The sequence below is a fragment of the Myotis brandtii genome, unplaced genomic scaffold (assembly GCF_000412655.1).
Source record: "Myotis brandtii unplaced genomic scaffold, ASM41265v1 scaffold149, whole genome shotgun sequence".
Lineage (NCBI taxonomy): Eukaryota > Metazoa > Chordata > Mammalia > Chiroptera > Vespertilionidae > Myotis > Myotis brandtii.
The window spans coordinates 144,656-170,044 of NW_005355385.1; the positions used below are offsets into that span (position 1 = coordinate 144,656).

Genomic DNA, 25,389 nt, shown 5'->3' on the forward strand with positions numbered 1-25,389 from the left:
ATGCAGGAGCTGCCCTCTGGTGGTCAGGGCACTCTCACATGGGAGGAACTCTGCTCAGCCACAAGCCAGGCTGATGGCTGCCAGTACAGCGGTGGTGGTGGGAGCCTCTCCCGCCTCCTCAGCAGCGCTAAGGATGTCCAACTGCAGTTTAGGCCTGCTCCCCGCTGGCAAGTGGACATCCCCCGAGGGCTGCCGGGCTGCCAGAGGGATGTCTGATTGCCATCTTAGGCCCAATCCCCTGGGGAGCGGGCCTAAGCCAGCAGGTGGTCATCCCCTGAGGGGTCCCAGACTGCGAGAGGGCACAGGCCGGGCTGAGAGATCCCCTCTCCCCCCCGAGTGCACAAATTTTTGTGCACCGGGCCTCTAGTATACTAATAAGCGTTTATTCCAATAATGCTGGCAGTATTGAGAAAGCAGCAGGTCATCCTGAATATCCTGCTCTCCGACCTTTCATTTCAAATGAACTCTTCTGTAGGTTTAGTGGGTGGGAAAAATCTTTAGTTAGTGAGTTCCCAGGGACTGCCTTTTTTCCTTGTTCTTGTAAAGATTAGCCCCAAATGCTGCCTCCCTTCAGATAGGTTCTGTCCTTGATCTGGTCGCTGGGATGCGTTATCTCCCGGGCTTGTTCTTCTTGTAACATGTGCTTCAGTTTCCCAGGGTCGGTAAGAAAATCTTTTATTTTTTTTATGGTGAGTAGTTATTAAACAACTGTGATTCTGTTTCTGTTATATGCCCCTCCTCTATGAAAAAGAAATACACTCTTTTATATCCTGCTCTTAAATGTCTTATTTATGTGGTTCTGTTTTCAGCTCAGATATTTCTTAACCTCCTGGCTTAAATGTCATATTAGTGTTATTTGATTATTTAACTTAAGTATCTGTATGTACCTCTCTGGCCAGTTCAGGTTTATATTACCAAAATTATAATTAACTTGCAACTCATTTTAGTCAGCAAGCTTTCCTGTTCTTAGATAAAAATATGATTAATAGTGTGCACCTACTCCCTACTAGACTATATATGATTTAAGTTTATATTGTATACATTTTAGTTTATAGCATAAGTACTTTAACTTAGCAGTGTATATTTGGTATGTAAAAATAAATCATTATTTCTAATTCCAACCTTTATATTGGATTAGATAGATTTCTAATTGAGATAACTGGCATTTTTCTAATGGGGATACTGGAAAATATAGTAAAATTATGGATGTAGAGTGAACTATAACTGGAAAGGCATAATAAGCTTATATTTAAGAGCATCTTAAATATTAGAATAATTTATAATTCAAATTGGGCCATAAAAGACATTTGAGCAATGTGGAAAAAAATTTAGGAGAATTAATCTAACAACATGGAGCAAAGAGAATTTTCAATATGTAGGATGCAGTTGACTTTTTAAATACTTTTTTTTTTCTTTTCTCTGCTTAGGAAATTGAACTTATTTCATTAAAGGAGGCTTTGTCTTTTGTGTCATTAATTGATGGATATTATAGATTAACTGCAGATGCACATCATTACCTCTGTAAAGAAGTAGCATCTCCAGTGGTGCTTGAAAATATACAAAGCAATTGTCATGGCCCAATTTCGTAAGTAAAACATAGTTTAAAATTAAATTTTATTGTTGTTAATTTTCACCTGAGAATATTTTTCCATTGATTTTGAGAGAGAGAGGGAGAGAGAGAGAGAGATGTGAGAGAGACACATCATTGGTTGCCTCCCACACGTGCCCTGACTAGGGCTGGGGATTGAGCCTACAACCAGAATTGAACCTGAGACCCTTTAGTCTGCGGGCCAACGTTCTATCCACTGAGCCAAACCTGCTAGAGCTAGAAGTAAATTTTTAAAATAGTAAATGAAATATTTACAAAAAAGGTTTTATACAACAGAGTGATGTACATAGGTTTAGGACAGTGATGGCGAACCTTTTGAGCTTGGCATGTCAGCATTTTGAAAAACCCTAACTTAACTCTGGTGCCATGTCACATACAGAAATTTTTTGATATTTGCAACCATAGTAAAACAAAGACTTACATTTTTGATATTTATTTTGTATATTTAAATGCCATTTAACAAAGAAAAATCAACCAAAAAAATGAGTTCGCGTGTCACCTCTGACATGCGTGTCATAGGTTCGCCATCACTGGTTTAGGAGTTTAGAAAAAAAGAACTTAACTGAAGTTTTTTTGTAATAAAAGTCTATTTACAATAAGATATAAATAATAATTAGAATTATTTAGGATATAATTTATTACCTGTATCTCAATCGACAATACTTCTTATTTGTATAATTTGAGTTGCCTAGGTGTGTTACGAGATAGTGATAGATGATTCTTGCTTTCATGTAGATTACATTTTGATTTTTCTTTCAAGACGTGCAGCTTCGATAAAGCATATAGCAGATTTTAAAACTCAGTAGTCCTTGTTACTTGCAATTGGTCTTCTAGTAGACTTTGGATTATATTAAATGTTAAAATAATGCACATAAATTTTTATATTAGAAATTGCTATGGTAGAAGAGACATAAATGTTTATGATATATTGTTTGCATAAATGAAGTTTTATGAGAGTATTGTTTTTAAAATACTAAGTTTGCAATCAGAAGGCAGAAAATTCAAATAAATGAGTGTTCTTTGTGATTTTGTGTGTCCTCTAATGCTGTTGATTTGTTTTTAAAGCAATATAATTGTCCCTTGAATTGGTTTGAACTTAATATTTTTCCTTACAAGATTATTGATAAACTTACAAAGTAGAGGAGACTTCTAAAAATTCTGAATTTTAGATTTGACTTTTGATCTTTTAGATGATATCTTGCTATGTTATCATTCACATTACTTCTTTATGTTTAGAATGGATTTTGCCATAAGTAAACTGAAGAAAGCAGGTAATCAGACTGGACTTTATGTACTTCGATGCAGTCCTAAGGAGTTTAATAAATATTTTTTGACTTTTGCTGTCGAGGTTAGTATGTCACATTCATTAACAGTAACATCTTTATTTAGTTTATATAATTTCCCCTTCATGTTTAGGTACCATATATATTTCCTTTTTAATACTCTGAATTATAGCTCTGGATATAGCTAGCATAATAATATTTAATTTACCCCAGGGATCCTGCATGTATAATAAATTATAATTCCTAGGATTTATGTAAAATATAAAATGATTTATAATGTCCTTCTGTCTTTTAATGTAGACTTTATTTTACTTTATTTTTTGGAGTTTGGGTGTTACAACGGTTTCATACTGCATCAATTCTCTTAAAGTCTCTTTTTTCAGAAAGATGGAAATCTTTACCAAAACATATAGAACATAATAAATCAGAAGTAAACTTTCCTTTTACTAGTAATGTTTATAAGATTAGAGTGAAATAAGGTAATAACAAAGAAACAAACATTATTGAACTTTTAGCTAGTGGTGGGTTTTTTTCTTTTTAAAAAATCCTTACTTGAGAATGTTTTTTTATTGATTAGAGAGAGAGAGATAGAGAGAAACATCGATGTGAGAGAGAAACATTCATTGTTTGCCTCCCTTACTCGCCCCACCGGGGATTGAACCTGCAACCTAGGTGTGTGCCCTGACCGGGAATCAAACCCGCAACCTTTTGATGTAAAATGCTCCAGTCAACTGAGCCACCCAGCCAGGGCTAACCTCTTTCAATATTAAGAATGACAATCTACAATGTATGTTTTAAGCTTAAAACTACAATGAAACCTCATTTTTTTAAAAACATTTTAAAATTATTTATTTATTGATTGATTTTAAAGAGAAAGAAACATCAACTTGTTGTTCCACTTTTATATGCAACATTGGTCGATTCTTGTATGTGCCCTGACCAGGGATTGAACTTGCAACCTTGGCATATCAGGACGATGCTCTAACGGTGAAACCTCACTCTTAATGCAGATTATTTGTATGCCATCTAAGATTGTTTACAATCCAAAATTATCTAAAAAGATAGTATCACTTATAAGGCAGTTTCATGGTATAAATCTTGAAAAACTTTATATTAGCTTCCCAAATTTATCTTGTTTTTTAAAATATAGAAAGTAAGGATTTTGTTATTCAGTTATTTTAAGTTTTATAAAATACAGTTGTTATCTTATATTTAGCATATGCAGAGTGGATTTATTGTCCATAAGAACAGAAGGTAGGTTACTCTACAAGTTTAGTATTGTAAAATGCTCTATCCTAATTTCACAATATTTTCTCACTGAAATTATAGTAGCTCATTATATTCAATTACCAAATCAAAATGAATATATTGTTATGTATTAGGGAATGTATGTTACATAGCCCTGTTTCAAGAAGTTTGTCTTTTAAGAAAAAAGAAGAAAGAATACAAAAAATTTACTAAATTGAGCATTGTAATTATTCAGTACTAGAGGCCTGATGCACGAAATTTGTGCAAGGGGCTCGGCCCTTGGAGCCCCTTGCAGCCTCAGCCAGCCTTGGCAGCCCCCTCGTAGCCTCGGCCGGCCCTCACAGCCCCTTGCAGCCTTGACCAGCCCTTGCAGGCCCTCGCAGCCCCTCGTAGCCTCGGCCGGCCCTCACAGCCCCTTGCAGCCTTGACCAGCCCTTGCAGGCCCTCACAGCCCCTCGCAGCCTCGGCCGGCTCTTGCAGCCCTGGTTTCTTCCCAAAGGTCCTCCGGACAGTCATCCTGAAGGATGTCCGGATGTTCGTTCTGTTTGGTCTAATTATCATATTAGCTCTTTATTATATAGTATAGGCATAGACAACAACAGAAAATACAGTTAAAGATCTTTTCGAGTAGGAAGGATTTGAGATTGACCTTGAAGTATTTAGTTGAGTTTATACAAATGGTCCTAAATAGGTTGAATATGCTTATTAAGAAGCCACTCAAAAAATAGATGAATGAACAAACTTGTTAATGAACAAGCACATAAGACAGACATTGAAAAACTGAAAAATATTAACATTCCCATATTGGAGACAATTACACAAATACAGTAGTGGCACAGTGGAATGGGAATGACCTTTGTGGAATGTGGTGAGAGTTATAGGGAGGACCTCATAGGAAGTGGTACTTGAACTAAGTTTTAGGAATGAATAAAAGTCCATTGCTCAGAAAGAAAACATGTACATTTATAGGTAGAGAGAGAGCATGTACAGTTATCATGAAATAGCATGGCACTTGCTTGGAATTTTTTGAGTCACAATATAGCCAGAACATAGGCTGTATTTTGTAATTGGCAGAAGTTGAGATTGGAGATGGAGGCAGAATCCTGCTCAAGGAACACCTTATACACTAAATTGGTTATAGACTTTATCTTATAAGTGATGGAAAACTGTTAAGGATGGTATTATTATTGTTAATTATCATTGCTTTTTAAAAAATAAAGTCAACTCTTAAGCCATTTCTTTAGCCTATACAATATAGTTCTTTCTGAGGAATCAAGCACCTCTATTACCCTACTCTGGTACTATACTAGGATTCATGATTCAAATGTCTAAATATTTTGTTGGTTAGTTTTGTGAAATCCATTTTGTAATAGTAATCACTATGATGTCCATTGTGATTTCCCCTCTCTCTCTTTATAATTAAACTTATATAGCGTGATAATGTCATTGAATATAAGCACTGTCTGATTACAAAAAATGAGAATGGAGAATACAACCTCAGTGGGACTAAGAAGAACTTCAGTAATCTTAAAGATCTTTTGAATTGCTACCAGATGGAAACTGTTCGCTCAGACAATATAATTTTCCAGTTTACAAAATGCTGTCCTCCAAAGCCAAAAGGTAAAATAATTTTCTAGTTATTTTAAAAATATGGGTCATGGCTTGTGTGTATAGTGAGTGATATCTTTAGTATATTGATTTAAAAAAAAAATGAAAGAAGCAGCTCCATAAGCAGATTAATTTTGCCTCCTTCTTTATAAATATGTCCTCAAATAGGATTGTTCAGTTTGGTTTGGGTTTTCTAGAAGTGACATGAAGTTCTATAATTCTAAAATGATATTAAAAATAATAATGCTTGATATAAATCAATCATTTATTAATTGAAGTGAAAGACCTCACTACCAAATTCTCATATGTGGTTCTAAGTAAACACTATAATTTCTTATACTTTTAAAATAAAAATAGTAAGGTTGGAAATCTCGTGAAATAATGATTATTAAAAGTTATTAAAATTCCTGAAAATTTATATTAGTTATGAAAGTGAATAATTTTGAATATTTGAAATAACTGGTTAAGGTACATTAAAGTTCAGTGAATAAACTGCTAAAATAATTTTCTATGGAAAAAAATGAACAGTCAAACTTATTAAGCATTTCTTATATTTAGAACACATTTTATTTTACCCCTTTGGAGAATTTTATGTCCTCAGCATGTTTTGATTATATATGTTTTCATTATTTCTTTTTTTTCTTTTACAGATAAATCAAACCTTCTAGTCTTTAGAACAAATAGTGTTTCTGATGTACCAACCTCACCAACATTACAGAGACATAATAATGTGAACCAAATGGTGTTTCACAAAATCAGAAATGAAGATTTAGTATTTGTAAGTCATTAGATGCTGATTATGGTCTTTCTTGTCCTTTTAAAATAACAAATGTTTCCCACTTATATTCATGTGACATTTGGAAGTATTTTATTATAATCTATATTAAAATTTTTTGCACTTTAAATATTTTTATTTCTTGTGAAAGTGTAATACCAAACTTGAGTGAGAAATTAATAATATTATTTTAAGAAGGGAATTGTACTTTTTTACAGGATTTTAAAAATTTCTTTATAAATCTTAAATTAAAAATTAAAAATCTTCTTCTACAAAAGACCTATATCTTAATTCTCAAATTGTAGAGAAAGTAAGGGAAATTCAAGGGATTAAAAATAAGAAAGAAACTGAAAATAAAATAGTACATAATATCTGATGGTTTGGCTATAGAATGATGTTGGGGGTTGGGATTAGTCTCACTAATCAAGTAGATTAAGATCTAAAAGTAGGGCCAAGTCTTAAGGCCTACAGAAGAGCAGGAGTTAAAAGTGAGGCCATGTCTGAATAAAGCCAGGACCTTCAAATAAATACATTCTCAGTAAAACAATATGTGGATTGTAAAAAATTCACCCACTAGCAAAAGGGGAAGAGAGTGTTGTTTTAGGTGGGCTCTTAGGAAAAAATGTCTCTCCTGAGAATTTGTAATCATAGACTTTTGAGTTTGGGTTTATACCACCCGCCTGATCTAAGCTAATAATTAAAATAAAAAATGATATTCCCCTAGTAATACCTTGTAGTGCTTGGCAGAAGCAGAAACAAAATCTTTTTGGAAGAACATACTCTTAACCTTGCTCACTCAGAAGTCTACTGATGAAATGACTCCAAACATGAGCTTTTTTTTTTTTTTTAATCCTCCCTCGAGGATATTTTTCCATGATTTTTAGAGAGAGTGGAAGAGAGAGGGAAAGACAGAAATATTGATGAGAGAGAAACACATCTATTGGTTGCCTCCTGCATGTGCCCCGACCTGGGCCCAGGCAGCAGGGGAGCCTGTAACCGAGGTATGTACCCCTGCCCCTTTTGCCCCCCCACTGGAATCAAACCAGGACCCTTCAGTCCAGACCGACACTCTATCCACTGAGCCAAACTGGCTAGGGCCAAGCATGAGCTTTTAATTGAAAAAATTAAAAGGGAAATAGCCCTAGAGTAACCAAGAGTAAGCAGACCAACAAACATCAAAGTATTTCATATAACAGATTTTTAGAAAGAGATTATAAAATGTGCCGAGCCAGTTCAGCCAAGGGTTCGAAAGCCTGAGTGAGGGCAGTGATAATGGAGAAAATGACAAAGAGAATAAGCTGGGTCTCTAGGTGGATCTTCCTGTGCCTGGCTGAGCCCACAGAGAGAGATCCAGAGGCAAGCTGAGCCTTTATTTTATAGCCAGAGGTAAACAAGGTAGTGGTTACCATAGTTACACTGTTCTTTTGCGTTTCACTTGTTTTGGCAGCACTTGCTGCACCTCCCTCAGCCCATTAGCTACCCAGATAAGATCTAGGGAGCATCATAAGGTCAAGCCTAATTATGCTAAGAGGACTGTGCCCTCTAAGCTGGGACTTGTTTGTGACTTTGCCAACAGGTCAGTCCGAGGCTTAACCCTATAGCCGTGCCCTACAATAAAATACATATTTTTAAAGATATAAAAGGCAATGGAAGCATGGGGAAAAAACAAGACACTTTTTAAAAAGAACAAGTATTTAGAGAAGAAAAATATAGAAATGGAAAATCACACTCATTGACAGTGATACAAAATGAACAGGTTAATAAGCAGATTACCTTTAGTTGAAAAGATAGTGAATTGGAAGAGAGATCTGAAAAATTTTCATGTTGAGCAGAATGAGTAAGAAAATGATCACTGATGTCCAAGTTCCATAAAGAGACAGTAGACATAATTATCAAGAATTGTAAAGACATCCTCAGGTAATGGGAAGCAAAGAGTCACCAGGTAACCTCATTAATAAAACTAATAATAGTAGACTTTCAGTTTGAACATAGGCAGCCCTGCTTCAGAGTTCAGGGTTTCAACAATTACTCTGGAAGGATGTATAAGAAATACTAGTAAAGGCTAATTATTGAGCATTTACTATGTGTCATAGACTATACTAAGTGCTTTCATGTATTTATTCACTTATTGCTCATAACAATCTATGGAAAAATAGTTATTCCTATTCCTCCAATGAGGAAAAGACAGCTGCAGCAGAAAGAGATTAAATTGCCTGTACAGTAGGTCCTCGGGTTACGTCGGAGATCCGTTCCTATGGCGAGACGTAATGCGATTTTCACTGTAAGTCGGAACCCACCTACATAAGCACCTACGTCACTCACATGGAGCACATACACAGCAGTGATGAAGTGAAACAGTAAAAAAAAAAAAATTAAAAGAAAGATAACAATTCCTGACCTTGTGGTAAATTAATAATATAAAACAAAGCACATATGTACATTCGTCGAAATGACAGAACTCTTTTTTTTATAAATAAATGGGAGATGGCAACGTAACCACGAAATGACGTCAAGTGCGACGTAACCCAAGGACTGTCTGTAGAGGGTCAAACAACTAGAAGGTAGTAGGTAATATGGAACAAGTCAGATATGCTGCCTCCACAGACCATACTGTACTGCCATTCTACTGCACTATTAGGAAAGGCAACAACAACAACAAAATTTCACATGTAAATAAATGTAGGTAAATAAAAAAATGTAGGTAAATATAGGTGATAATTATAGCCAATCTAGGGGGTTTAAGAATGGGTGGAACCAAAATACACTTTATTCATTAATCCTTATTTTTTTGTCTTCTATTATTGTATAAGGAAGCAGAATATAATTAATTCGGAGCTTAAATCTGGGAGAAATTTGCTCATGGATTTTTTTTTTTTTACTCTTTGTCATTGAACATATTTCCTAATTCTCACATCTTTATCTATCTTTACTCATTATTTTCTTTTCTTTCTTTCTTTTAAAGAATGAAAGTCTTGGCCAAGGCACTTTTACAAAAATTTTTAAAGGTGTAAGAAGAGAAGTAGGAGATTATGGTCAACTGCATGAAACAGAAGTTCTTTTAAAAGTTCTGGATAAAGCACATAGAAACTATTCAGAGGTATGTATACTCTTTGTGTAGTTTATATAGTTTGCAATATTTAAAGATGTGGTCTTAATATGCACACAACACATCATGCTTGCAGCTTTTCAAAATTGTAACTTTAAAAAGTTTATATCAAGGACCTTTCTGAGGATGGCCTTCTAGTGTGGCTATAGAAAATTATAGAATACTAGAGGCCCGGTGCACAACATTTGTGCACTGGAGGGTGGGGGTTCCGGCCTGAGCCCTCTTGCAGTCTGGGACCCCTCAGAGGATGTCCGACTGCCAGGTTACGGCAGACGGACATCCCCTGAGGGGTTCTTAGTCCTGCTGCGGAGGCAGGAGAGGCTCCTGCCACTCCACTGCTGCGCTCGCCAGCCATGAGCCCAGCTTCTGGCGGAGCAGCGCTCCCCCTGTGGGAGCACACTAACCACCAGAGGGCAGCTCCTGCGTTGAGCGTCTGCCCCCCGGTGGTCAGTGCACGTCAGAGCGACTGGTCATTCCACCATTTGGTCGATTTGCATATTAGGGCTTTATTATATAGGATTTTTATAATAACATTTTAAAACTACTTTGGCATTGTGTTAAGGCTATCATTATGTCTCTGCATATACTGAGGCAGTGGTTTTCAGACTTGGTTCCCAGAGCTTTATGGGCTCCACAGATTTCTTTCATAATGTCATCTACTTAAAAATAAAAAGAGAGAGTTTAGCTTTGGTCCGTGTGGCTCGGTTAGTTGGGCATCATCCTGTGCACTGAAGGGTTACTGGTTTGGTTCCTGGTTGGGGCACATACCCCTTTTTCGGGCTTGATCCCCAGTGGAGGGTGTTCAGAAGACTGATTGAAGCTTTGCTCTCACATTGATGTTTCTTTCTCTCTTTTCCTCTCCCTCTAAAAATCAATTTTTAAAAAAAGTTTGTACTAAGAAACATTCTAGTTGAAATACAGATTACAGAGATACTAGCCCGCAGAAACCCAGCTGCTATTTGCCTGAGTTCTTAGCATAGCACGGCATCACCAAACATTTGTGATGTTTAAAATATCTTAAAGGATGTTAGTAAGAAGAGGATGTGAAACATACAAGTCAAAGAGTTGTTCTAATCCAGAACACCACAGTGTTGGTGAATATGATTCTCAACAGTAATAGCCAGAAGTTCTAGTCAAAGTTTAGTTGAGTTAGAGTGATGTTAATACCATGCTAATCTCCCAACATAGTTGTCATGATATTTTATATGCACAGAGATAATGTTTTTTTACTTAAAAATTTTTTATTTTAAATTTAAATCATTTTAATTTTCAATTACAGTTGCCATACACTATATTAGTTCCAGGTGTACATTCCAATTCCTTAGGAAGTGTTATTTGAAGCTCCCATCCACTTACTTGAATCTCATATCACTATCTCTGGTGTCTACTTCTGTTTGTACCTCTGTCTTCTACTCTAGGTGTCATGAATCTAAGCCTGTGTATCTTCCATCATTCATGCTGCCTTGTGTCACTATTGCTCTTTTCCATTGCTATCTTCTATTCCAGCCTTATTTAGGGGTTTCTTCAGAGTGAACTCTAGCATTAAGATTGATGGCATTGCAAGACCATATAAGGGGACCAAAGCACATTGTAGCCTTACATATATAGTTCTGCAGAGAAGAGGAGAAAGTGCATTTCTCTACCAGCGGTTCTCAACCTGTGGGTCGCAAACAATGAAAATACATCCTGCATATCAGATATTTACATTACGATTCATAACAGTAGCAAAATTACAGTTATGAAGTAGCAACGAAAATAATTTTATGGTTGGGGGTCACCACAACATGAGGAACTGTATTAAAGGGTCTCAGCATTAGGAAGGTTGAGAACCACTGCACCGCCAAAGAATATCTTTCTGAACTGTGAATACGTATAGGCACAAACAATAATTCTTTTGCATTTTTGTATGGTTTTCTTTTCCTTAGTCTTTCTTTGAAGCAGCAAGCATGATGAGCCAGCTTTCTCACAAACATCTGGTTTTAAATTATGGAGTATGTGTCTGTGGAGAGGAGAGTAAGTAAATCTCTGGCTTCTTTATGTTAATGTTATGCCTTTCTCAGTACATCCATTTTTTTTATATAGAAAATTCATTTTCAGGATCATAGTTATGTATCAGTATAAACCATACTTTAACAGGAATTAAATATTATTGAAACCAAAAACATTGTAGAGCTGTTCAGTTAAGCCTTCTAAAAAAGGAAACCAATGAATGAAATTAAAATGCAGAAAATAGTTAATATGGCTTATGTTAAACAGTAGAGTTTTATAATAAATAATGTTTACTAATCTTTTACCATAATATACAGTGTTTGGCAAAAGTAGGTTTATAGTTGTGAGTACTCTAAACGGAGTTTATTCTTTCTTGTATATTTGTTAATTATTGTATTATTTTTCCATACGAACAACTGTAAACCTAGTTTTGCCCAACCCTATAGATTATGGCTGGTTTAACATAATAATGGAATAACTGGACATTTCTGTACAGTACCCATTTATTTGGAATTATAAAGATAAAGCATATAAATTATAGACTGATTTTTTAAAAAGAGTTCATTGATTTTTAGAGAGTAAGGGAGAGAGAGGGAGAAACGTCGATCAACTGCCTCCTGCATATGCCCTGCTGCGGATCAAGCCTGCAACCTGGGCATGAATCCTGACTGGGAATCGAATCGGCAACCTTTCAGTGTACAGCACGATGCCCAACCAACTGAGCCACACTGGCCAGGCCTAGACTGATTTTGAATGAAACTGACTGAAATGATTAGATGCTGATATTAGATATATTCTATGTGTAAATTTAGACTGTTCATAAAAACTTACAAGGTTTACATTCAGAAACTTTCTATGTAATTCCTGTTTTCAATTAGTAATGCGGATTAGATACGCATCCATACTCATATAACATTGCTTCATATATTTGAATATTGATAATCTTTTCAAAGGCAATAGCTTTCAAATCTGTTTTCTGGAAGTTCCTCAGGTATTTCGGAGGAGTTAATAAAATGACTATAAATCTAAATGCAGTAGTGGAGAGTTCTACCCACTTAACACCAACTAGAGTGGTTCTGTATTTATCCTTTTTATTTATTGATGTTTCTCATAATTTTTCACTTGGGGAGGATATACTTAGAGCATATAATTCCAATTCTTGCACTTGCTTTAATATTTAGTCCATTGTTTCTGTGATGTACTCTTCTCATTAAAAAAAAAAAAAAATCTGGCCCTAACTGGTTTGGCTCAGTGGATAGAGCGTTGGCCTGCGGACTGAAAAGTCCCAGGTTCGATTCCCATCAAGGACATGTACCTTGGTTGTGGGCACATCCCTAGTAGGGGGTGTGCAGGAGGCAGCTGATCGATGTTTCTCTCTCGTTGTTTCTAACTCTCTATCCCTCTCCCCTCCTCTCTGTAAAAAATCAATTAAAAATATATTTTAAAAAAATCTGAAATTGAGAAGCTGTGATATAATTGATGGCATGTTCAGCTTAATGGGTATTTTTTTTCTTGTATAACATAAAATAAGGGGACATATGATAATCTGTGGTATCTATGAAAAATAGTAAGTCTTACATGCCACATAAAAAAGATTTTATTAAGCTATTGTTCATTGCAACATTGCAGCTACTAGATCTTTTTCTGGATATTTCCCCTGACAAATTTTCCTGCAGGCATTTTTCTAAAATTAAATTTATTGGGGTAACATTGCTCAATTTTTAATTATTGATATGTGGATTGTTTTCCAAATTACCTATGGGCAGCAAAGTTTGTTTCTGTTACTCAGCGAGGTCCAAAGGCAACTTTTGTCAATAACAATTATTACATACCAAATGAAAACTAAGTCATTTTAATATTAAATCAAGCAGTATCACAATTTGAGATTAGATCCACAGTATGCATTTTAAAGCAAATATATGAAATATAGGCATGTATGAAGTTCAGCCACTTAATAACTTACTGGGCCATGAACTGACATGGATAACAATGTGCCATGTTAAAAATTTTTTACTTGAGTTTTTGTGGTTTTTATTTTGTATCTTAATTTTCCATTATTTAATTTTGAAGACAACACTATGCTTGATAAAAAACAAAATATCAATAAATTCAAATTTGAAATCAAGAACTTAAGGTTACTCTATTACAAATTATTACTAGAAGAATGTAAATAAACCCTAAACCCAGTTAATTATTAAATAACATGCATTTATGTAGAAACAGTCTTGGCTTTCAGGAACTAAGTCAGTACTAACAGGGAAATTTTACTGTTTCATAATGGCAGTCAGCATTTTTTTTAAGAGCAAATACTTGCTTCTCTGGAAAAATATATCTTAATAGTATTTAAAAAAAATAGTTTTAAAGATAAAGCAATGCAAAACAATTTTTTACAGCATAAATTAAAGGAATGGATGCAGTTCAAACTCAAATTATCCTTCATATCTCCAATACAATAGACATTGTTATTATTTTTTGTGTGTGGAAGAATTCAGGAAGTTTTGAATGTCTAAATAGTTTCATGGAAGAAAAATTAATAATGTGAGACATTTTTATTTGTTTTAAAAAAGCAGCCATAATTCAGTGATGACACATAGAGGTATGCTGAAGTAATATTTTATATGTGTGGGGGTGTGTAAAATGTGTATTATTATAAAATATTTATGTACATATATAATATTGCATGTATTGTGTACATATATTTTACTATGTATTATTTATTATTTATTACTATGTGTAATGCATATTATGTATAAAAAATTTAGATTCCTACCTTTTGCAGTTGTGAATAAACTAACCCCCCACTTCTGAATGGTATGCAGCTGTTTAGCTTTTTAAATTAGTGAATTGTATGTAATTTAATCTCTTTTCCTATAATACCCACAGGTAACTATAATATATTTATACAAGTTTCAAATTATATATATTTTGTATTGTATGTGTACTTGAGCCTTATCATTATTATATTTTAATGCAGATATTCTGGTTCAGGAGTTTGTGAAATTTGGATCACTAGATACATATTTGAAAAAGAATAAAAATTCTATAAATATATTATGGAAACTTGAAGTGGCTAAACAGTTGGCATGGGCCATGCATTTTCTAGTAAGTAATTAGTATATTCTATAAAAAAAATCACTCAAGGATATATTTTATTGGTTTTAGAGAGAGAGAGAGAAAGAGAGAAAAACATCGATGTAAGAGAAAATATTGATTGGCTGCCTCCCATACATGCCCGACTGAGGCTCGAACCTGCAACCTTTTGGTGTATGGGACAATGCTCCAACCACTGGGAAACCCAGCCAGGGCAGTATATTCTTCATCAGGTATTTTATTTAGTGAAGCAATGTAGAAAGGATCTTGACCTGGGAACAAGAAATAAGTCTGTGCATGGATGCTAAGTTATTTAAAATCATCTGTTTGTTTTATGAAAGGTATTATTTTAGGCATATATTTATTTATATAAAGTAACTTTTAATATAGTTTTGTCATTTCACCAATCTCTTAGAACTGATGACAATCTAAGGTTTATGTCACTTGTGTTTAAAGAATTTAACAAAAAATTATGCAGAAATCTGCTAACTATGGATAGCAGAAAACTCACAATATACCTTGTTGTAGTGTTTGTGGGCAATTAGAAATTATGTCCAATAAGAAAGCAATATTTCTGGAGAAGCAGAATACCAGAGGGCCAACCAGGGATCAGACCCCTCAGAGCACACCTATATTCTGCTGCTGAAAATAAATAGTATTTCTCTCAGCTACTACCTAAAAATAGGTACTACTTAAAATCTAAACGTTAAAAGTGAAGTGGCATTGGGTAGTTTTAATGTATTTGTTTTATTCTGGGCATAGATTTTTGTGTCATTTAAAATATAAAACAGGAAGCACAGTGTTGCTATAAAATTTCCTTTTATTATCTCAAAGCATACCTCCAAATTAATGTTTATTAATTAATAGTCTTCTTTTTCTTTTTCTTTTTTAAATCCATTTGGGGCTTAAGACATATTAAATGTTCATATATTTGTGGATTGAGATTTGAATGTATTTATATTTTACTCTAATAGGAAGAAAAAAACCTTATTCATGGGAATGTGTGTGCCAAAAACATTCTACTTATCAGAGAAGAAGACAGGAAGACAGGAAATCCTCCTTTCATCAAACTTAGTGATCCTGGCATTAGTGTTACAGTTTTGCCAAAGGACAGTAAGTTCTATAGGGATCATATTTAATTTTATTAAGCTTTATTTGGAGGGTTGCATAAACACGTTAATTTTTCTTAAACCATTTTATTGGCATGTTCTTGATTAATAATAAAATTTATCTACCATTTTTAGCAATCTAAATTAAGTTATAGTTACATCCTAGTCTCTGTCCATTTGTCCTTCTAAGCATGCTACTAGGGATTAGTGCTAATTCAGTACCAGCAGGAATCCCCATTTGGGGTATGGTGAAAAAGGAAATTTTATCAGTGCAAAACAGCTAATTGTGATATAGCACTGCTGTGAATATAGCAAGACTGTGAGGCAACTCTGGGGCCAGGCCCCTCTCTGGCTAGACAGCTCTGCTCTGCTCCTTGATGGTCTGCTCTGCTTTGTGCCATCTGCTTTGCACTGTGCTAGTCTGCTGTGCTGTGCTTTGGTCTGCTCTGTTCTGTGCAAGTCTGCTCTGGCCTACACTGGTCTGCTCTGTGTTCTCTGCTGAGAAGCCAGGGAAATGCAGTTCTCAGTATTTGGAGGCCTTCTAGAGCCAGAGGGGAGCTAGCTTATATAGACAGAAGTTCCAGACCCTGGTCCTTGATTGGTCTGTCCTGATGCAAATGAAGACTCCAAATCCTCACAGTTTGATTGGTCCAAAAAGTACTGTCCTATTGGTCAGAATAGAGCCCTCTAATTGGTTGCAGCTGCACAGCTCCAGTTGGATGGGGAAAACTTTAGTCTTGTTGGTTGAAATACGATTTCAGGAACTCCTTTATAAGGACTAACTCCAATGGCAGAAACAATGCAGCAGGCAGTTCAGTGCAGAGGCCAGTAGTATAGTGTAGACTTCTTCCTAAAGTGCAGTTTGCATGAGAGGCCCTTGTACAGAAATGGATGCTAGGCCTTAGGGGTTTTTTGTTTTGTTTTTTAAAATTTGAGCCCAGTTAGCTACTAGGAGCCCTTCTTAGTAGGCATCTTTCTCAGGGTCCACAGGACTATAAGATAATGTTTTAAAAAATTCTTTATTGTTGAAAATATTACAGATGTTCCCCTTTTTCCCCCACTGACCCCTTCTAGCCCTCACCCAACCCCACCCCTGCCTTCCCTTTGTGATTTGACAGTCTTTTCTATACTTCTATACCTCTGGATCTATTTTGTTCATCAGTTTATTTTGTTTTTTAGATTCCACATGTGAGTGAGATTATGTGATACTTGTCTTTCTCTGACTGACTTATTTTCCTTAGCTTAATACTCTCTAGGTATAAAATGTCCATACTACCCAAAGCAATTTATAGATTCAATGCAATCTCTTTTAAAATACCAATAGCATATTTCACAGATCTAAAACAAATACTCCAAAATTTATGTGGAGCCAAAAAGACCTTGAATACCACAGCCGTCTTCAGAAAGAACAAAGTTGGAGGGATCACAATACCAGATATCAAGTAATACTACAAAGCCACTGTAATCAAAACAGCCTGGTACTGGCACAAGAACATGCCTATAGATCAATGGAATACAACAGAGACCCCCATAAATCAACCTGTCATTATTCTTAATATTTGACAAAGGAAGTAAGAGCATACAATGGAGTCAAGACAGTCTCTTCAATAAATGGTATTGGGCCCTGACCGGTTTGGCTCAGTGGATGGAGCATCGGCCTGCAGACTGAAGCGTCCTAGGTTCGATTCCGGTCAAGGGCCTGTACCTTGGTTGCGGGCACATCCCTGGTGGGGGGTGTGCAGGAGGCAGCTGATTGATGTTTCTCTCTCATCAATGTGTCTAACTCTCTATCCCTTTCCCTTCCTCTCTGTAAAAAAAATCAATAAAAATATTTTTAAAAAATGGTATTGGGAAAATTGGACAGGTACATGCAAAAAAAATGAAACTATACCACCAGCTTACACCATACACAAGAATAAACTCAAGCCCTAGCTGGTTTGGCTCAGTGGATAGAGCATTGGCCTGTGGACTAAAGGGTCTCAGGTTCAGTTCTGGTCAAGGGCACATGCCTGGGCTGTGGGCTTGATCCCCAGTAGGGGGCATGCAGGAGGCAGCTGATCAATGATTCTCTCTCATCATTGATGTTTCTATTCTCTCTCCCTCTCCCTTCCTCTCTGAAATCAATAAAAATATATTTTAAAAAAGAACAAACTCAAAATGGATAAAAGACTTAAAATGTAAGTTATGAGACCATAAAAATCCTAGAAGAAACCATAGGCAGCAAAATTTCAAACATCTCTCCTAGCAATATGCTTGCCGATACATCTCCTAGGGCAGTGATGGCGAACCTATGACACGCGTGTCAAAGGTGACACGCAAACTCATTTTTTTGGTTGATTTTTCTTTGTTAAATGGCATTTAAATATATAAAATAAATATCAAAAATATAAATCTTTGTTTTACTATGGTTGCAAATATCAAAAAATATCTATATGTGACACGGCACCAGAGTTAAGTTAGGGTTTTTCAAAATGCTGACACGCCAAGCTCAAAAGGTTTGCCATCACTGTCCTGGGGTAAGAGAAACAAAAGAGAAAATAAACAAATGGGACTACATCAAAATAAAAAGTTTTTGCACGGCAAAAGAAACCATCAACAAAATAAAAAGGGAGTTCATTATATGGAAGAACATATTTGCGAATGATACATCAGATAAAGATAATTTTGTTGTTAATCCTCACCCAAAGATATTTTTCTATTAACTTTTAGAGAGAGTGGAAGGGAGGGGGATAGACAGAGAATAAACATTAATGTGAGAGAGACTCATTGATTGGTTGCCTCCCCAATGTGCCCCAACTGGGCCAGGGATTGAGCCTGCAACCGAAGTATGTACCCTTGACTGGAATCGAACCTGTAACCCTTCAGTCCCTGGGCCAATGCTCTATCCACTGGGCAAAACCGGCTATCCCTAATTATGTATGAAAGGTCAGATTTTATTCATTCTTTATTTTTATATTTATTTATGTGAAAACCTTAGCTATATTTCTGAATATTTCCTTAGAGTAGATCACTACGGTGCAATTACTGGATCAAGAGATGGGAACATTTTTTAGGCTTTCAATACAAGCCATCAGGGAGCGCTCTGAAAAAGTGGTACTCAGTGACCTAGAGGGCTTTCAAGCATTGGAGAACTCTTAATTTAATACATTAAAATCACACCTCATTATTTTGCTTTGTTCTATGATTATTCATGACACTAAACAATTTTTCATAAATTGTATATTTCTATTTTATTTATTTTAATTTTTAAAATATATTTTTATTGATTTCAGAAGGGAGGCAGAGGGAGAGAAACATCAATGATGAGAGAGAACCATTGATCGGCTGCCTCCTGCACACCCCACAGTGGGGATCAAGCCTGCAACCCAGGCATGTGCCCTGACTGGGAATCAAACCATGACCTCTTGGTTCATAGGTCAATGCTCAACCACTTAGCCACACCAGTGGGCATGTATTTGTTTTTTACTGTACTGTTTCTGCACATCTTTTGTTCATTTTTCTCTGCAGGTCTTAGTGAACTTTTTTCAATCAGTGTGTATTCATGAAACAATTTGGTTAACTTTTCTCATTTTGGTTGAATTCTTTACATCCTGATTTACCTTTTAATTTTTTTAACCTTAAGATTGTTTAAATATGAAAATTTATTGATAATTTTTTATGATTTCTTCCATTGCTTTTATACTTTGAAAATTCTTTCCAATCCACAGATTAAATATTTACCTAAATGTTTTTTCTAAAAATTTTATGTTTTTTGTTTACATGTTCTGCTCTTTGAACTGGAGTTTATTTTGATGTTGTGCAATGTATCTAAATTGACATTTTTTGGAGGACTTAGCCAGTTTTACCCTCTGTCTCTTTGGTATTAATTAATGTGTCCTTTCTTTGTCCTCTACTGCATTTCTCTAAATACTGGGATGTGCTTTAGATGTGTACTTCTCATATCTTTGTCAAATAATTTTTGTTTTCTTTACTATTTTATACATAATTTAAAAAAACAGTTTTAATTCCTAATTATGTATGGAAGTGCAGATTTTATCCATTTTGTTGCATTCACACTGGATGTCTATTGTTGTGTTGGCTGTTGGAATTTTTTTATTTGACAGTTTAAGGAAAAGAGGTCATTGCCCCTGACTAAGTAGTCAGGTATTGCAGGTTTTAAAAATTCTTGCGGCACATGGGCTTAAAATTGGTGACTTAATGGAAAAAAGTTTAGTTGATCCAGGAGTTATTGTACAGAGTTCTAATTCTCTTAGTGCTAATAAAAAATTGTGTGATTTTGGGAAAATTATTCAGTCTTTATAGATCTCAGTGTTGTCATTGTTAAAAATGAGATCTTGAATTAAATGATTATTCAAATCAGTTTGAAAATGATTTGCATATAAAAGAATTACTTACTTGTGAGAACTATTTAACCATACTATGTTCCTATCACTTAAAAGTTCTTCAGGAGAGAATACCATGGGTACCACCTGAATGTATTGAAAATCCTAAAAACTTAAACTTGGCAACAGACAAATGGAGTTTTGGTACCACTTTGTGGGAAATCTGCAGTGGAGGAGATAAGCCTCTGAGTGCTTTGGATTCTCAAAGAGTAAGTTCTAGACTGTGGGGTTGGATTAATTTTGTGATCCTTGATGATTCTTTCACGATTTTATATTTTTTAATATAAAAAGAAGGGGTTTTAAAAAGAAGGGATTGATAAGGCATTACACAATTCTCAATGTGTGGTTCTTTAATTATAGAAGCTACAGTTTTATGAAGATAGACACCAGCTTCCTGCACCAAAGTGGACAGAATTAGCAAATCTTATTAATAATTGTATGGATTATGAACCAGATTTTAGACCTTCTTTCAGAGCCATCATACGAGATCTTAATAGTTTGTTTACTCCAGGTATGTATTATTGATTCTCCAGATATCTTTCTGTTTTTTTGTGGGTTTTTTGTATTTAACAAATCTTTACTAATTTTGTAATCCTCTCAATAAGTTCTTTGATGTCTTTTAGAATCTCATATGGGCATATGACTTTCCTACTTTATACATATTCTAGACTCCTTGATTGAGCAATATTTACATTTAAAAAAAGGCTTTTTCTCCTTCATTTACCCAATTTTAGTCTGCTACTTGATGACTAGTATATTATAAAAGTTTATCTTATTTGAGTTTTTAAAAAACAATTATTTTTTAAAAACTAGTTTTCATACATTTTATAATTCATTTTCTAAACATGAAGTAGATTTGTTTTTGTCCACTCCTTTAAAGTATGTAGCTAAATATGCATATGTCTGACCTACAGGTATTTCCTTTTCCGGTATTACTAATTTCACAAAGAAATCAGAATATATTCTTTATAAATATAAAAACTGCCAATTTTATAAAGTAATTATTTATTCTTTGTAAAAATCTTTCTTGAAAGCCTGTCAGATTGTGAGTAATAAGTAAAGGTTCCATTAATATAATCTAAACTATTAACATTATCCTGTGTTTAGTATTTCTAAATTCTAATTATTTTGGTCAGCTTGAATACATATTAACCCAGAGAATTTATTTGCCAGATTATGGTGTATTATTCTTTATTTCTGCAGATTATGAATTGTTAACAGAGAATGACATGTTACCAAATATGAGGATAGGTGCCCTAGGGTTTTCTGGAGCTTTTGAAGACCGAGACCCTACTCAGTTTGAAGAGAGACACTTGAAATTTCTGCAGCAACTTGGCAAGGTAAGATGAAAGAAGTTTTTTAAATAGTTAAATTATAGCCATAGAACATTTTATTTAGGAAAAAAAGGCTTTAAAGATTCTCTAAAGTTCACATTTCATAAAACTTTAAGGGGTATTTGTAGAGAAAAGTTTAGTTGTCAGATGTTGGAGAAGTGCTGTGTTAAACAGTTATCTTTAAGAAGAACTTTTCAGAATCTTTAAGATGTAATATGCATTGAACCTCTTCAAATATTAGGTAACATTTCCCCAATTGATTTGACCATGGGACTGTTTCTTGGTAGAGGGTGCTTTATTAATGAAATAGAGAAAGGGACAATTAAGCCCTTCTTCTTCTTCTTCTTTTAAATCTTCAACTGAGATGTGTTTATTGATTTTAGAGAAGGGAAGAGAGAGAGAGAAATATTGATGTGAGAGACAAACATCCATCGGTTGCCTCTCATACGCACCACAACAACGAACGTGCAACCTAGGTACGTGTCCAGACTGGGAATTGGACCTGTGACCTTTTGATGTACAGGACACTTCAACCAACTGAGCCACACCAGCCAGGGCTAAATTAAGCCTTTCTACTCACTTCCTTTTTTAGTCATCCGAGGAAGAAATAATCTGATTGTTCAGAGTCTAGATGTTGACTGGACTATGTTCACTTACACAAGCCTCTCCATAGGATTCTCACAACATGGCAGCTGAGGGCAAACACCCAATGTGGAAACCATGGTCTTTTTATAACCTAATCTCAGTAGTGACATCTCATCACTGCTGTCTGGCCTGTGTAATTAGAGATTTAACTTTGAACTTATATGTGGTCTAAGTTTTTTTAAAAATTGACTTCAAAAATATAGCTGAAAATATAGTCTCTTAGAAACTTTAGCTTAACACTATGTTGTTCTGTTCTTTAAGAATGCAATAATATCCAAAATATATTTCTTTGATTAATACCCAAAGCTTAATTGTAAATGTTATATATCAACTCTGTATAGATAATAAATCTTAATAAAAAGAGAAGAGGTTTCTTTAATGACTCACCTTAAAAACAAAAAAGTGGGAACATCCCCTTAGGCTAAAAATTTACTTTCTTGAGCAAATAATACAGACTGTGTACTAATCTGCTCAGGCTGACATAATAAAATACCATAGTGGCTTTACCATCAGATATTTATTTCTGATAGTTCCAGAGGCTGGAAAGTCTGAAATCAAGGTTCTGAAAGGGTTTGGTTACTGGTGAGGGCTCTCTTAGTGGTCCTCATTTGGCCACCTTATTGACAGAGAGCTGTAGTGTCTCTTCCTCTTCTTCTTCTTCTTTTTTTATGTTAATCCTCACCTGAGATTTTTTCCATTGATTTTTAGAGAGAGTGAAAGGGAATGAGGGAGGAGGAGAAAGAGAGAGAAATATCTATGTGAAAGATACATCAACTGGTTGCCTCCCGTACATGCCCCAATTGGGGCTGGGGATCAGACCTGCAACCAAGGTACGTGGCATTGACCAGGAATTGAACCTCTACCCTTTGGTGCTTGGCTGACACTCTAAGCAGTGAGCCACACTGGTCAGGGCTCTTCTTCTTCTTTTAAAGGCACCAGTTCTATCAGATTAAGGCCTCACCCTTATGACCCCATTTATCCTTTATCGTCTCTTCACAGGCCCAGTCTCCAAAAACATTCATTGGGGGGGTTAGGGCTTTATCATATGAATTTTGGGGAGACATACACGTTCAGTCCATAATAGACCCTTACTCCATCCAGCTCACTGACAGTGATACCAAAGGGTGTATTGTGAAAAAGCGAAGTTCTTCCTGGAAGATAGTGATAGATAGCATGTCCCTTGGGTTGTCTTAATAATTAATGTTCATGATTTGTGTCTAAAAGCTTTTTGGAAGTTGTTTATATTTCAGCTTTTAATTCCTTTTGAATAAATTAAATATATATGTTTACTACCCACCTGTGGAATTACTATTTTCTTTTTTGTCTTGAAAGTTACCTAATCTAAGCTTAGGGATGTGTGTTAATTCTGACTGTTGGAATTGCTAATGTAATTAGAATTTGTTAGTGTTTGTGTGGAAAATTTGAGATTTCTGTCCTGATGTGTTGTATTGTTCAGGGTAACTTTGGGAGTGTTGAGATGTGCCGGTATGACCCTCTACAAGACAACACTGGGGAGGTGGTGGCTGTGAAAAAGCTCCAGCACAGTACTGAAGAGCACCTCAGAGACTTTGAAAGGGAAATTGAAATCCTTAAATCCCTGCAGCATGACAACATTGTAAAGTACAAGGGAGTGTGCTACAGTGCTGGTATGTTGCCATTGAAACCTATTTTGAACTCAAGCTATGTTGTTGGCATCCTGCATAATAGAAACATACTGTGTCAAGATGTGGACTTATAACAGTGCCCAGAGAGAGAAGACGGAAGACTGCTTGGTGATGGTGGACTGTAACTACAGGAAATCTCTGACTAGTCGGTTAATCATTCTCTTCACTGAAAATGTTTGTTATCACCCTTGCTTATGCTTATTAAGCAAATGTCATTTTCAAAGAAAGAAATTGTCTTTGCTCATATTTTCTTTAAAAATATAATATTTAAATTTGATGCTTTTTGTTCAGTACAAAATGAGAAGGAAGTTTTCTCAGCTTATTTTGATTTGCATTACAGAAGACTAAAACAACTATTTTAAAGCTTTTTAAAACTTTTTGATTCAAAAAGCCTGTGTTCTTTACTATTTCACCTTTAATTTACAAATAAATTCTGTCATCTTAGACTCAGATTTTATATATCTTTAAGTCATTTATGTATGGTTGTTTTTTAATATTTCATCAGTAAAATATGGCAAAGCATAACATTATGTTCCCATTTGTGTTTTAAAAGGCCGGCGTAATCTAAGATTAATTATGGAATATTTACCATATGGAAGTTTACGAGACTATCTCCAAAAGCATAAAGAACGAATAGATCATAAGAAACTTCTGCAATATACATCTCAAATATGCAAGGTACCTAATATTCTGGCTATTAGTTGTAGATGAAGTGAACGTGTTGAGGTAATTGTTAAGAAATTCTCTAGTTTATCTTAGATAATTAAGGGACTATAAATAGGCAAGACCATTGAAATTGATTATGTTTACAAAACTGGCTGAAAGAAAAAATGTTATTTTTATCCATAGGGTATGGAATATCTTGGTACAAAAAGGTATATCCACAGGGATCTGGCAACAAGGAATATATTGGTAGAGAATGAAAACAGAGTTAAAATTGGAGATTTTGGGTTAACCAAAGTCTTGCCACAAGACAAAGAATACTACAAAGTGAAAGAACCTGGTGAAAGTCCTATATTCTGGTGAGTATATTTTAGTATAATAAAATGAAATTTAGAGCATAAACTTAAAACTTTAATTTTACTATTATTAATAGTTTGTCATTTATATATTTACTAGAGGCCTGGTGTATGAATTCGTGCACAGGTGGGGTCCAGCTGTCCCGCCCCGATCGGGGTCAGGGGGGCAATTGGGGGGGCCGGCCAAGGGGAGGTGTCGCGGTCAGTTGGTGGGCCGGCCCTGCCCCGCCCCCTGGTTGAACTCCCAGTCAAGGGGACGATTTGCATATTAACCTATTATTATATAGGACTAGAGGCCCGGTGCACAAAAATTTGTGCACTCGGGGGGGAGGGGGGGTCCATCAGCCCGGCCTGTGCCCTCTCGCAGTCTGGGACCCCTCGGGAGATAACAACCTGCTGGCTTAGGCCTGCTCCCGGGTGGCAGAGGGCAGGCCCAATCCCTAGGTGCAGCCCCTGGTCGGGCTCAGAGCAGGGCCGATTGGGGAGTTGGGGCGCCGCACCGTCATGCACAGAGCAGGGCGGATCGGG

General features: G+C 35.5%; 1 protein-coding gene across 4 annotated transcripts in view; it reads left to right on the forward strand.

The window, feature by feature from the left end:
• JAK2 (Janus kinase 2) overlaps positions 1 to 25,389 on the forward strand; it is a 114,951-nt gene that overhangs the window by 69,823 nt on the left and 19,739 nt on the right. For all 4 annotated transcript variants that reach the window (XM_014535678.1, XM_014535679.1, XM_005861327.2 and 1 more), the window contains 14 exons: positions 1,428 to 1,585; positions 2,846 to 2,957; positions 5,574 to 5,760; positions 6,399 to 6,526; positions 9,486 to 9,620; positions 11,555 to 11,642; positions 14,593 to 14,720; positions 15,683 to 15,821; positions 20,257 to 20,408; positions 20,560 to 20,710; positions 21,403 to 21,539; positions 23,635 to 23,824; positions 24,396 to 24,520; positions 24,692 to 24,864. In XM_014535678.1, coding sequence (XP_014391164.1) covers positions 1,428 to 1,585; positions 2,846 to 2,957; positions 5,574 to 5,760; positions 6,399 to 6,526; positions 9,486 to 9,620; positions 11,555 to 11,642; positions 14,593 to 14,720; positions 15,683 to 15,821; positions 20,257 to 20,408; positions 20,560 to 20,710; positions 21,403 to 21,539; positions 23,635 to 23,824; positions 24,396 to 24,520; positions 24,692 to 24,864 — 2,003 coding nt within the window. The remainder of the gene's footprint in view (positions 1 to 1,427; positions 1,586 to 2,845; positions 2,958 to 5,573; positions 5,761 to 6,398; positions 6,527 to 9,485; positions 9,621 to 11,554; positions 11,643 to 14,592; positions 14,721 to 15,682; positions 15,822 to 20,256; positions 20,409 to 20,559; positions 20,711 to 21,402; positions 21,540 to 23,634; positions 23,825 to 24,395; positions 24,521 to 24,691; positions 24,865 to 25,389) is intronic.